Raw genomic sequence first — 12,195 nt, 5'->3', positions numbered from 1 at the left:
GGGAGCGGGCAGCAGTCAGGGGCCTAATTAGGAGCTCAGGCCCTTGACTTCCCTCCTACCGGCACCCAGATGGCCCTGCTCCCCAACACCGCACGAGCAGATCAATCCGAGGGTACCCCGGCAGACTAAAATTTATGTAAATGTCCCTGGTTAGCACAACGGAAAAGTAAAAAGAAAAGCGGGAAAGAACAAAAGGATCTTCCTCCCCACCTCCCCTACCCCAACCCCGCGGTCTTATTTTCATCCAGGAAATTGTGCTTATTATCGCTTGGCTATTTATAGACGCGTGAGGTCTGCTGAAGAGCCAGGAGTCAGCCGGTTACTATGGTGCAGCGGAGAGGTTCCGGCTGGGCCGGTTGACACCACACCCACTCTGACCCCACTCCTGGGGCCAGCCTCCAGATTAGCACCCTGGCCCTGAGGCTGAGCTCTAGACAGTCAGCCTTCGGGCTTCTGGGACTGACCATGACACCCTCCCCCAGCCTCTCTCCCAGATCCCTCTGCAGCAGGGCTGAGACCACCACCCCACCGCGCCGGAAGGAAGATGGATGAGAGCAGGCCTGGGCCCAGGCGGTTTCCTCGAGCAGAGTTCTCCTCTGCTGCCCTGCTCTGTGGTGTCTTCACACCTGAGTCTGGCCTTGTCTACAGCGGGATGCGGTATCCTAGATGGAGGCTCCGGGCCTGTTCTCCTAGTGCAGGGCAGGGAACTGAGGACCCAGAGTCGGGGTCCAGCTGCCTGTGGTAGCCGGTGCTTAGTTGCTCAGTCATGTCCGACTCTTTGTCACCCCACGGACTATAGCCCACCGGCTTCCTCTGTCCATGGGGTTCTCCAGGCAAGAATACTGGAGTGGGTTGCCATGCCCGATCTTTCCAACCCAAGGATGAGGTCTCCCGCATTGCAGACAGATTCTTTACCAGCTGAGCCACCAGGGAAGCCCAAGAATACTGGAGTGGGTAGCCTATCCCTTCTCCAGAGGATCTTCCTGAGCCAGGAATCAAACCAGGGTCTCCTGCATTGCAGGTGGATTCTTTACCAGCTGAGCCACTACGGAAGCCCTCAGCTGCCTACATATCTCTGCTAAAGGGAGGCTACTTAATCTGCTAACTGTTGCTGTCTCAAAGAGGGGATCACACCACCCCTCTGGCTTACAGGTCCTCAGGAAGCTGCGGTGGGGAGGTCGTGGCTCAGAGCTCACCATTCTCTTATGCAAATCCCTGCCCTGCCCAGCGAGTTCCTGACTCACTCTAAACTCACTTTTCTCTCCAGTTATTTGGGAGACAAGGCTCCCTTCCTTCCAGGGTCCTGCGAGGATCAGAGACGATGTTGTGGTTATTTTCAGGGAGGTTTTGAGGAAGTAGAGTCTATCCATCTCTTCCTCAGCTCCAATAATGGAGAAAATAAGATCAAGTTCCTTCCTGGGGTATACTGAGCAAGTCCAGTCCCCACCCCAAACCAAAATGGCCGTCCTGCCCACTGCACCTCCCCAGTGGGCACCCACCCTCATGGGCCACCAGGGAGTCAAGGGTGCAGGGTTACAAAACTGATGGGGCAGTAGCTGGAGGCAGTCTCAGCTGGGGGAGTGGGTACCGGCAATGAAGGAGAGCAGCTGCCGTGAGGAGTCAGCATGTGGTCAAGAGGAAGACAGGGGACCTTTAGGCCTGCGTTAGTTTCTAGGGCTGCTGTAACCAAGTACCACAACTTTGGTTCTTCAGACAACCAAAATGTATTGGCTCACCCTTGTAGAGGCAAAAATGCTGAAGTCAAGGCGTGGGCAGAGCTGTGCTTCCTCCAAAGGCCACAAGGAGAATTGTCTCGCCTCTTCTAGTTCCTAGGGGCTCCTGGCTTTCCTGAGCTTGTGGCAGCATCATTCCAGTTTCTGCCTCCTCCTTCCCATGGCCTCTTCCTTGTGTCTCCTTGTCTTGTCTTCTTTTTTACAAGGACACCCATCATTAGATTTAAAGCCCACACTACATCCAGGGTGATCTTGTCTCAAGATCCTTAACTAATGACTGATTAGGCAATGGTACCCCACTCCAGTACTCTTGCCTGGAAAATCCCATGGACGAAGGAGCCTGGTAGGCTGCAGTCCACGGGGTCACTAAGAGTCAGACATGACTGAGCGACTTCGCTTCCACTTTTCACTTTTATGCATTGCAGAAGGAAATGGCAACCCACTCCAGTGTTCTTGCCTGGAGAATCCCAGGGACGGGGGAGCCTGGTGGGCTGCCGTCTATGGGGTCACACAGAGTCGGCCACGACTGAAGCGACTTAGCAGCAGCAGCAGCTAACTAAGTTGTGAAGGCCCCATTTCCAAATAATTTCACCTTTTGAGGTTCACGGTGGACATGAATTTGGGTGGATGCTCTTCAGTACAGTCCAGGAACCTGTTACTTACGTCGCTGCCACCAACTCGAAGTGAGTTTAATCAAGCTCCACAGTCTCTCTTGATCACACCTGTTTTCTCAACTGCTAAATGAAAGACGATGGCACCTGTCGTGTCTGTGGCTTAGTCTGAGCTCCAGTGAGGTCTGGTAGTGAAATGATCGAAAAGTTGAGAGAGTTTATACAGGTAAAGAAATGAAATGGTCAGTGGGCGCTGATTCTTCATGCGTCTCCACCCTAGCCCTGCCTTTACCCCCACTCCCCAAGCTGTGCACCCTTCTGCAGCCAGCATCATTCCTGGGTCCACAGCACCTGCTATCCCCATCTCAGCACTCCCTACAGACCCAGAGACACCCCCAGACCAGAGGTAGAATAGTTACAACTTCATTTCTACATAGCACCGGCAGCCTGGTTTCCACTGGGCCCAAGCTGGTTTCTTTTGTGTCTGGGTGGGCAAGTCACTTTCCAGTTCCTTTCTCCTCCTGAAGCCTGGTGCTCAGCCAGGCCAGGGAGCCAAGGGTGACCCGAGGCTCTGCATGGAGGTGGGCGCCCCCGGGTGTCCTGAGCTGACGTACCTCTATCCACAGAGCTCCTTCCTCCTCTCCGAGGCTGGCGCGTGTCCTGCCCCACCCGCCCAGCTGTCGCAGTGATGAGTGACCTGGGGCCTTCTTTCTCCCCACCCAACCCATAGACCCTTCTCCGAGATGGCAAGCGTGAGAGCATTGTGAGCACCCTCTTCATTTCCCCCGGCGATGTGGAGAACGGGCAGAGCATCGTATGCCGAGCCACCAACAAAGCCATCCCCGGAGGGAAGGAGACCTCAGTCACCATCGACATCCAGCGTGAGTACTGACCTGGCTGGGGGCAGGGACCATCCAGCACTCCTGCCCGGAGCACAGGTCGGGGGAAGTAGCCAGGCCGGGGCCAGACCCCTGCAGGACAGCTGGAGGCAGGACCTGGATCCGCCAATCCTAGGGGCTAGCGAGTTTGTCTGGCACCTAAGGACCGTTTTGTCCTTCTTACTGTCACCGGTGAGGGTGACAGTCCCCTTAGAAACATCACTGGGGACTCCCTGGCAGTCCGGTGGTTAAGACCCCACCTCCGCTCCCGCTGCAGGAGGCACAGGTTCAATCCTTGGTTTGCATTCACCCTCTTCACCAGCTATTAAAACCCCCTCCACCTCCATCCACACCAAGCAGAGGGTTCTTCCATTCCCCATCCAGTGAGAGCCAGGATCACCAGGGCTCTGGGCAGGCCAAGGACCAGGGTGATGGGAGGGAGGCTCTCGCTTTTAAGGTCGTGTAAGTTCAAGGTCACCCTGGGAGGAGTGTCTCCCTCCCCTGCCCCAGTCCAGGCCCCACTGTCCACACCCACCTGCTTCTTAGCTGTAGCAGATATGGCATCAAGCTGCAGGCCCAACTATGGAAAGAAAGCAAGATGTTGGGGGGGATGGGGTAGTCTACGGCCCAGAAAGGCTCTACCACCCAGGAGCTGTGTGGGCCTGAGCTGGTCATGTCACCCTGGCAACGCCGATTCCTAGTCTCGTTTGACTGAGTGACTTCCAAGGTCTCTTCTCGCCCTGGGATTGACCATGAATCAGAGGTATCTCCAGACACAAGCCAAATCTGGGAGGAATGAGAGAGAGAGCCACAGACATCCAAGCCTCCTGTACCAGGCTGCCTGTTGTGGCCACTGTGCAGCACCTCCGTCCTCCCCCCCCACCCCCGCCCAGCTGGTCAGGAGGCCTGTGCCAGCCACAGAACCCCCAGGGAAGAAACCACCGGGTCGGCGCTTGGGGCCTGGCAGGAGCCTTGGGGGGAGCTATGTTTCTGTGTCACAAAGCAGAAACTTTCCGTCAACAAGAAAGTCGTCATCATGAGAACAGCCCACCAACTATTAAAACACGTTCCCCTGAACGCGCGCTGATACCATGACGGATTCACCAGGACGCACAGACGATAGTCTGCCCAAGGAGGATGCTAGCCTTGCCAGGTCTCTGGGCCTCACTGACTTTCTTTCCAGGGATGTCTCAGCCACCCCAGGAGGGAGGCAGCAAGAATGAGGTCAAAGTGAAGCTGAGAATCCAGGTGCCCAGTTTCCTAGATGGGCCCCGTGCGAGGCAGTCCAGAGTCCTGGTTGGAATTCTGGCTCTGCCACTTACTGAGTGATCCTGGGCTGGTTATTTCACCTCTCTGTGCCTCGGTTTCCTCATCTGTATGTGCAGGTGCTTGGCTGGTACATACACTGGCTGGAAGGATTCAGTTAAAACATTCGGGCAGCGACCCCAGTGTGGCACCCAGCACCTGTCATGGGGGTGCAGCTGCCCCTCCCCGGTGCCCCCAGACCCCACAGGGAGGGGAGGTCTGCATCCACTCGTCCCCCTCCCCAAGGTGTCTACAGGCACCTGCTGAGCAAAAGAGCAGGCTCTCTCTGCCCCCTCCCTCCTGCTCACCCTCCCACCCCCACGCATCCCTTTGTTCATTCAATAAGCGTCCGGCTGTTTACTGTGGACACCACAGGCTGGATCATAGCTGCCTTTGCAAACCTGCTCATTTTCTCAGTCAACCAAGAAGTATCCAAACTCAGCAAAAACACATTTGTTGTTTGTTTCCCTTGGTCTTTAGATGTTACCCAACGGAAGACAAAGCCCCCAGATTGAGTAATGGGAGAGAAAGCTTAACACCCCCAAAGTCTCGCTGCATCTGGACTCTGCATCCAGCTGCCAAGCTTCAAATGGATGTGCTATAAAATCACTGAGTCATGGAGTTTCTCTCCTTTCTCATTCCTTCCTGGATGTAATACTTCCCCTGAACGTGCGTGCATGCGAGCGCACACACACACACACACACACGCGCGCGCGCGTGCGGAGGCAGGCTACTGATGGAAACTCTAACAGACTCTCAGCTGTAACATCTGTTCAGTGCGATCTCAGTTCCGCCAGCTACATCAAAGCTGCCCCCTGCAAGTTATGCAACCGACATCACAAATGGGATTAAAATCATGTTTAATAGTCGGATATGACATAAACTATTTATACCTTCGGAGCCTGGTGGACTTGTGAAAATTCATATCCTGCACGTGCAGAGGAGAAGTGTGGAGAGAGGGGTGTGGGCACCTCTGGGCCTGGGGTGGAGGCTCAGATGAAACCGGCCAGTGTGGAAGGTTCCCGGGGTGTGTGGGGAGCCTATTTTCCTGGGTACCGAGGATGCTGCAAAGAGGTGGGGAAGCTTCAGGAGACAGGCGTCCACAGGATAACTGAGAAGGGCAGCTCGGTGGTAGAGGAGGGGAGGAGAGCAGACAGCCAGAAGGGTCCTCCAGCAGGTGTGTGTTTGGTCTCTCTGTCCCTGGAAGTCTCACCACTTTATAAAGGACAGCCAGGTGGGGACTGGCCTCCTGGAGCTGCTCTGCACGTTCTGTGGCTGGTTTCTAGAAGCTGTTGAACTAGCCCTGAAAACTGGTGGTTCTCAGCTGGGTGGGCCAGCAGACAACCCACTCAGGTGATGGGGAAGAGCCAGGAGGAGGCTGCAGGGTTCTGGGGGTGTAGCTGTCTTGGGAGATATGGGCAGAGCTCTCAAGGCAAGTCCTGGCCACGCATCTTTGGGTCCGCTGGAGTCATGCTTTAAAAACCAGTGTAGAGAGTTTCCTTGGCAGCTCAGTGGTAAAGAATCTGCCTGCTAAGGCGGGAGATGTGGGTTCAGTCCTTGCTCTGGGAAGATCCCATGTGCTACAGAGCAACTGAGCCTTTGCACCACAACTACTGAGCCTGCACTCTAGAGCCCGGGAGCCACAACTGCCGAACCCTCGTGCCGCAACTGCTGAAACCCACGCACCCCAGAGCCCGTGCTCCGCAGGAAGGGGAGCCACCACAATGAGAAGCCTGCACGCTGCATTAGAGAGTAGTCCCCGCTCACTGCAACTAGACAAAAGCCCACGCAGCAACAAAGACCCAGCACAGCCAAATAAATACAGACCTTTTTGAAATAATTCCTAGTTTAAAATAAATGAATAAAAACCAACTTTGAGGTCACTGAAGTAGCCAACACTTCCCCACAATTAACTCTCCAGGAAAAGGCAAGCAAGTCATAGGAGATGTTCCCAGAATTGTGGTCCCATCCAGAACGGATGTGGGGAGAACAGCTCCAGCTTGTCCAACCACCTGATGCTGTCAGGAAGCAGCATTCTCTCCTGCGTCTTAACAAGCTGTCTGCACACCCCAGTGCAGCCCTGTGGGTCATCTCCCCTCAAGCCCGGCACCCCAGAAGGCAGCTTGAACACCAGCAGGGCACAGGGAGGGCACGCTGCCAAGCAATCCCAACTCTGGGGTGGGTGAGGCTCCATCTGCAGCTGGGCGGCTGCACACAGTTGACTCTCAAGGGGCTCAGGGAGCCCTCTATCGTCTCAACCAGGAGCTGGGCCAGGTAGCTGGAGTCTTGCTCCCCCGGTGGTGCCCTTCATGTGCACCCAGAGCAGGTCAGCATTTTCCAGATGGTCTCTGAGAAACCAGCTTTCTTCTTTTCCTGAAAATGGGGTGAACCCCCAGCAGGTCCTCCTGCCCTCCCAGCACAGAGCTGTGCCTGTAGATGAGGTCTGGCAGAAGATGCGGCCCCAGGGCCTGACTAGGGCCCAGGGACAAAGCTGCCCTCTTCACTCAGCCTAGCGCTGAGCTCCAGCCAGACCTCCAGACCTGCATCTCCGCTCCCCTGGCACGTGGACCATGCCCGGGGTGCTAAGGCCTGGGCGCCTACCCTGGGGCACATGGATGCCCGGCTTTCAGAGCGGGTCCTGAACTGGCTTCCCCTGAGCTCAGGAGGGCCAGGCCGCCTCGGGGTCTCTTTCCGGGCTGATTCCCCACCTCTGATCTCTGCTCTGGATACCGCCTCCTCTGTTTCCAACTCTCCGTCATCCTGTCTCTTTCCTCTATGTCTCATTATTGTCTTTGGCTTTCTCCCCAGCACCTTATCACTTTCTGTCTCCATCTGTTCAGTCCCCCTTGGTCTTTTGGCCTTAAGTCTAAAATTTTTGTCTGATTGTGTGTCTCTCTGAACACGTGAGTCTCTGAGCCTATCCGTGTCTGCTCTTTGTTTCTCTATGTTTCTGCACTTTCGCCCCCCCCACCTCTCTCTCTCTGTCTCTCTCTCTCTCTCTCTCTCTCTCTCTCTCTCGGTCTCTCTCCTTCTCCTTCCCTCCCTCATCTTCACATCTCTCCTACATAGGCATCTCTATGCCCCCCGTCCCTCCCCCACTTCCCTTCCGCATGACCTCTCTGTGTCTCTGTCTTTCTCTACCTCTCTGACTTCCTGTTTGCTCCACCTCTGAGCATTTCGCACTTGAGAGCTGGGCTTCATTGTGTTGAGTGTCAAAAACAAGCCCTGCCTGGGGAGCTGAGGGCTGAGTGACACCCGTCAGGACTCAGCAGAGATGGTTAGGGTCGGGGAAGGCTGTAAGTGCCAAGGTAACAGATGCACCTTTACACAAAGAGACGCAAGACGGACGTTTCAAAGACTGAAAAGTTCGTATTTAAAGGGACTTAGTATCTGCATCCTCCTTGTGCGCCCCCCACGCCCTTTTCAGACCTCTCTTTCCTGCAGTGGTTTGTTCACCCAAAGCTGGAATGTAGGCAGCAAGCACCCTCTGGGGCCCAGACAGCGTTGCTTCCGGGGTGGCTGTTCGTTTAAACACCAGCCTTGAATCCATTCCTGATGCTGGGAAAGATTGAGGGCAGGAGGAGAAGGGGACAACAGAGTGCGAGATGGTTGGACGGCACCACCGACTCAATGGACGTGAATTTGAGCAAACTCCGGGAGATAGTGGAGGACAGGGAAGCCTGGCGTGCTGAAGTCCATGGGGTCACGAAGAGTTGGACACAACTTACTGGCTGAACAACAATAACTTGAATCCCTAGCAGGAGTCCTGAGCCCACTGCCAGGACGCCCTGATTCGGGCACTTCCAGGGACAGAGGGAGCCCCCTGCCGAGGCCCCCAGTTTTCTGGGGACCAGCAGGGGAGTGGCTGCTCTGAGAGACCCCGGGGGTGGAATTTCTGGCCTTCACCCTCATGTGCCCCCAAACCGTGGTGCACAGAGCACCACCGTCTGCAAGGGCGCCTCTTCTCTCCACAGACCCCCCACTTGTCAACCTGTCGGTGGAGCCGCAGCCAGTGTTGGAGGACAACGTGGTCACGTTCCACTGTTCTGCCAAGGCCAACCCCGCGGTCACCCAGTACAGGTGAGAGGCCCTGCTGGGGAGGTCCCCTCGACACCCTGCCTGGCACAGGGCTGGCACCTGCGGTCCAGGCGTTCAGCACGGTGCTTGGTCCGCTGTGGGTGTCCAGCACCCTTCCCCGGCACACCTGTTCACCCTGCCCTGGCCAGGTGGACTTCGCCTTTTCCTCATGAACACATACGCCCTTCCTCCGAGACAGAAGATGTCACTCCTTCTGTTTGCACAGCTTCTGTACCCCTTATTTCTGAAAGGAAGGAGACTCAGGAGAAAAAGCTAAAACAAGCCATCACGGTCAGTCAGACCCAGATTCTAGTCCTGTGCTCACCAAACAGGTCCCCTGGAAGGGTGGGGTTGCCAGGACCTCCAGCCCTGACCATCAGGCACCCAGATTCGTTGTCCCCACGGCCCCCCTGCAGCTGTTGCCTGCCGCACGGATGAAAGTTTCACTGATTTTCACAAGCCTGTCCTTCCCTGTTGAAGGCGGGAACTGCCGTTTAGTCACTTAAGCTGTCAGCGTGGAGCTCGTGTGGCAGGCACTCAGCGCTCCAGAATGTGGGCTCACGGACTCTGTAAATGCACAGAGCGGGCCTCTGGGCCTCCTGCCTGGGCACCACCACTGCACGAGACTTCCAGACGCCAGTGGCCTCGGAGGTGCTCCTGGGCACACTCAGACACTCCCCGCCACCGCCCTCACTCTGCCCCGCTCCTTCCCCCAGCCCAGGCCTGATGGTGTCCCCCCCACCACTGAGATGGTCAGGAAGCCCCAGCATCACCCACTGCCAGGGATGCTGATGGTCCCAGACTCGGAAACAAACCTGCCGGTGGGAGTGGAGGACAGAGCCAAAGAGAGGCAGCGTGGCCTCAGAGGGCAGAACCTGAGAAACGGGTCAAAGAAGCAGCCAGAGGTTCAGGCTAGACACAGGCGATGCTCCCTGCAGTGCGGATAATTAGTGCTGGAACCAGAAACCCCGGGAAAGCACAGAGCCTTTATCCTCAAGGATATTCTTAAATAGGGTGAAAACCATGTGTCCTCTGGGTTTACCCATTCATCCGGCTAGAGGCAGGAGAAAGATTAGATGACCTCCAGGCTCCCTGGAGTCCCGCGGCCCTGTGGGTCCGGGCAGCAGGTCTGGCTTGGCTAGGACAATGACAAAGATGCGGCAGGAGACCTGTATTTTTCTCTGGGCTTCCACCCTGCACCTGCGAGGCCTGGGCTCCATTCACAGGCCCTACACACCAGGTGTTGCATGCCCAGAGATCATCTCTCATGCCAGCTTCCCTGGGCTCCCCTTCTCTCCCACTGACACCCAAGCAGACCCACCCACATTCACTCTCATATCCTGGCAATAATAAGGGATAAGTGTACATTTGAAGAGATCATTGAGAAACAAATGTGGCAAGATATTGACCACGTTTGGTGAGTCTAGGCGAAGGGAGTATGGCAGTTTCCTGGATCGGTCTTGTGACTTCTCTATAACAAAGTTATGTTTAGTTTTTAAACTACAAAGTTAATAAGCCAGGACCTGCAGGTTTCCATGGGTTCTGGGTCCCTGTGGTTTCCCTCTGTCTCCATCCTTCCCCACAGCTCAGAGCCTGGTCAACAGTCAGTCACAGAGGAGGAGCCAGAGACACAGGCCGGTCCCCCACAGGTTTGACAGGCGAGCGCTTGCTCCTACTTGCCTCCTTCCCTCCTGGCCCTCCAGCCTGCCAGAGGCCCCAGAAGGCTTCAGTGAGGATCAGGCACCCTCCAGGGCTCCAGAGGCTTTCGGGGAGCCCTTCTGGCCTCCAGGGACATGTCAGGGAGCCCCAGCGGCCCAGGAGGAAGGGGGTGGTGAGAGGAGGCGGGTGTCTATGCCCACCCCCTGTGGCTCAGCCTCTTGGCCTCCGAAAGGGCTCCCCAGCAGGCAGATGGCCCTTCTAAATGCAGTGTTGGGGATCCAAGAGGAAGGGCCTTGAGCGATCTCAGCACTTGAGTCCATGGATTTTTCCCAGCTGACCTGGTCGGGACTAAGAGATCTTTGTTTTTCAACTCCTGCCTTGGTCTTGATTGCTTCCTCCTGTTTCACACAAGAGGGTGTGATCTTGGAAATCAGAGATGCGCCCTGGTCCACCCCAGCACCCAGCAAGGGGCCCCGGGTGGATGTGGGAGCCCGTCCAACTGAACTCAGCCTCACTTGGCTGGACCAGCCGCCTGGGGCGAGCACACTGCCTCTCTGCGCCCCTCTGAGTCTCAGGGGCCCCACCCCACCATGCAGGGAACAGGGCGGGGGTCTACCAGCCAGTGGGAAAGGCGGGGCTGTGGAGGACAGCCTGTGGCAGTGACACACCAGCCTCCTGATTGTGTGATGTAAATAATTAATCCTTTTACGTCTGCTCTGGCCAGATTACACATTGATTGGGAAAAGCTTAATCTGACTCCTGTTCCGAGGGGCTGGGCGAGGCGGTGAAAACGGTGGTGGTGGGAGGATGAAGGGACTGGAGGAAAGAGGAGGAGGAGGCCAAGCTGAGAAACTAGAGAAGAGAGGAGATGGGAGCGGAGGGGAGATGAGACCGGGAGGTGGGACAGAGAGGGGAGGGGATGGGAGGGGAGCTGGGAAAGGGTGGGACTTGCTGTCTGGCTCACCCTGGTCGTGTGACCTGCTGCTTCAGTAAGTGGGTTGAGCTTCTGGAAGGGATCCCTCCGAGGGTTTTTGTTGTTGTTTTGGGGTTTTTTGTGGGGGTTGGGGAGTACAGAAGGGGAATAAAGACAGGGAAGAAAAAGAGTGGCTGAGTGAGAGGTGAGCTGGGGACTTGTGGGGTGACCCCCAGAGACCCAGCCCCACAGCTGGCCCCCTGGGACGGTGGGAGAAGACCGTCTCTGAGTTCTTCTCAGTGCCCCCCATTTCTAAGGTGGGGAATCAGCCCTGGGGAGCTGGGAGCAGCATCTGCACAGCCCTCCAGCGTCTCTTCAGCCTCCCTTCTTTGCATCTGAGAGGGGAAGCCAGACTGGTTGGGGGAAGAGGAGCCCTGTGTGGCCAGGAGTGCTGAGTTCCAGGCCAGAGATAGCCCCAGCCGTTCTGAGTTCCTGGGGGCCCCAGTAGGGAGCTTTCACCCTGCTTACACTGTGAGGGACCTCAGACGGGTGGGGAGAAAGCCCCCGCTTCCCCCAGGAACCCCCAATAATGGAAGAGGACTGCCCAGCAGAGTCTGCTCCCTGGGGCTGTGGGCAACCAGGGGCAGGATGGTCTCACCTGCCTCCTCCCAGCCCAGCCGGCTGCCCCCTCCTCATAGCATCCCACCACCTGCCCCCTCACAGCTGCAGGGTGGGTGGAGCAGGGGCTGGATGCCGATCCACCACTGTGTGTCCCGGACTGAACTCGTCTGCCTCAGGTGGGAGCTGTGCCTGACTGTTAAGTGTGGTCATTAAATTAAAGTTAGAGATTGAAATGATTCATGAATAACTCATAATGGGTTGTTGGGAAGCTCCTTCAGCTCTCAGGGAACTATGGTTCGCTCTGTTGTTAAACTGTAATTGTTATTATTAATTGTCTTCTTAATAACGATCTGACACTAATTCAAGATAATAACTGCACAGTGCCAGCCTGATGCTCT

At 56.2% G+C, this 12,195-nt stretch overlaps 1 protein-coding gene across 1 annotated transcript in view; it reads left to right on the top strand.

The window, feature by feature from the left end:
* The window catches only part of KIRREL3 (kirre like nephrin family adhesion molecule 3), a 165,240-nt gene that overhangs the window by 129,364 nt on the left and 23,681 nt on the right, over positions 1 to 12,195 (top strand). The window contains exons 6-7 of the mRNA XM_052662417.1: positions 3,075 to 3,225; positions 8,502 to 8,607. Coding sequence (XP_052518377.1) covers positions 3,075 to 3,225; positions 8,502 to 8,607 — 257 coding nt within the window. The remainder of the gene's footprint in view (positions 1 to 3,074; positions 3,226 to 8,501; positions 8,608 to 12,195) is intronic.

This window comes from Budorcas taxicolor, chromosome 25 (genome assembly GCF_023091745.1).
Source record: "Budorcas taxicolor isolate Tak-1 chromosome 25, Takin1.1, whole genome shotgun sequence".
Taxonomy (NCBI): Eukaryota; Metazoa; Chordata; class Mammalia; order Artiodactyla; family Bovidae; genus Budorcas; species Budorcas taxicolor.
The sequence above is the reverse complement of the archived record's forward strand: the minus strand, read 5'-3'. Positions and strand labels throughout refer to the sequence as shown.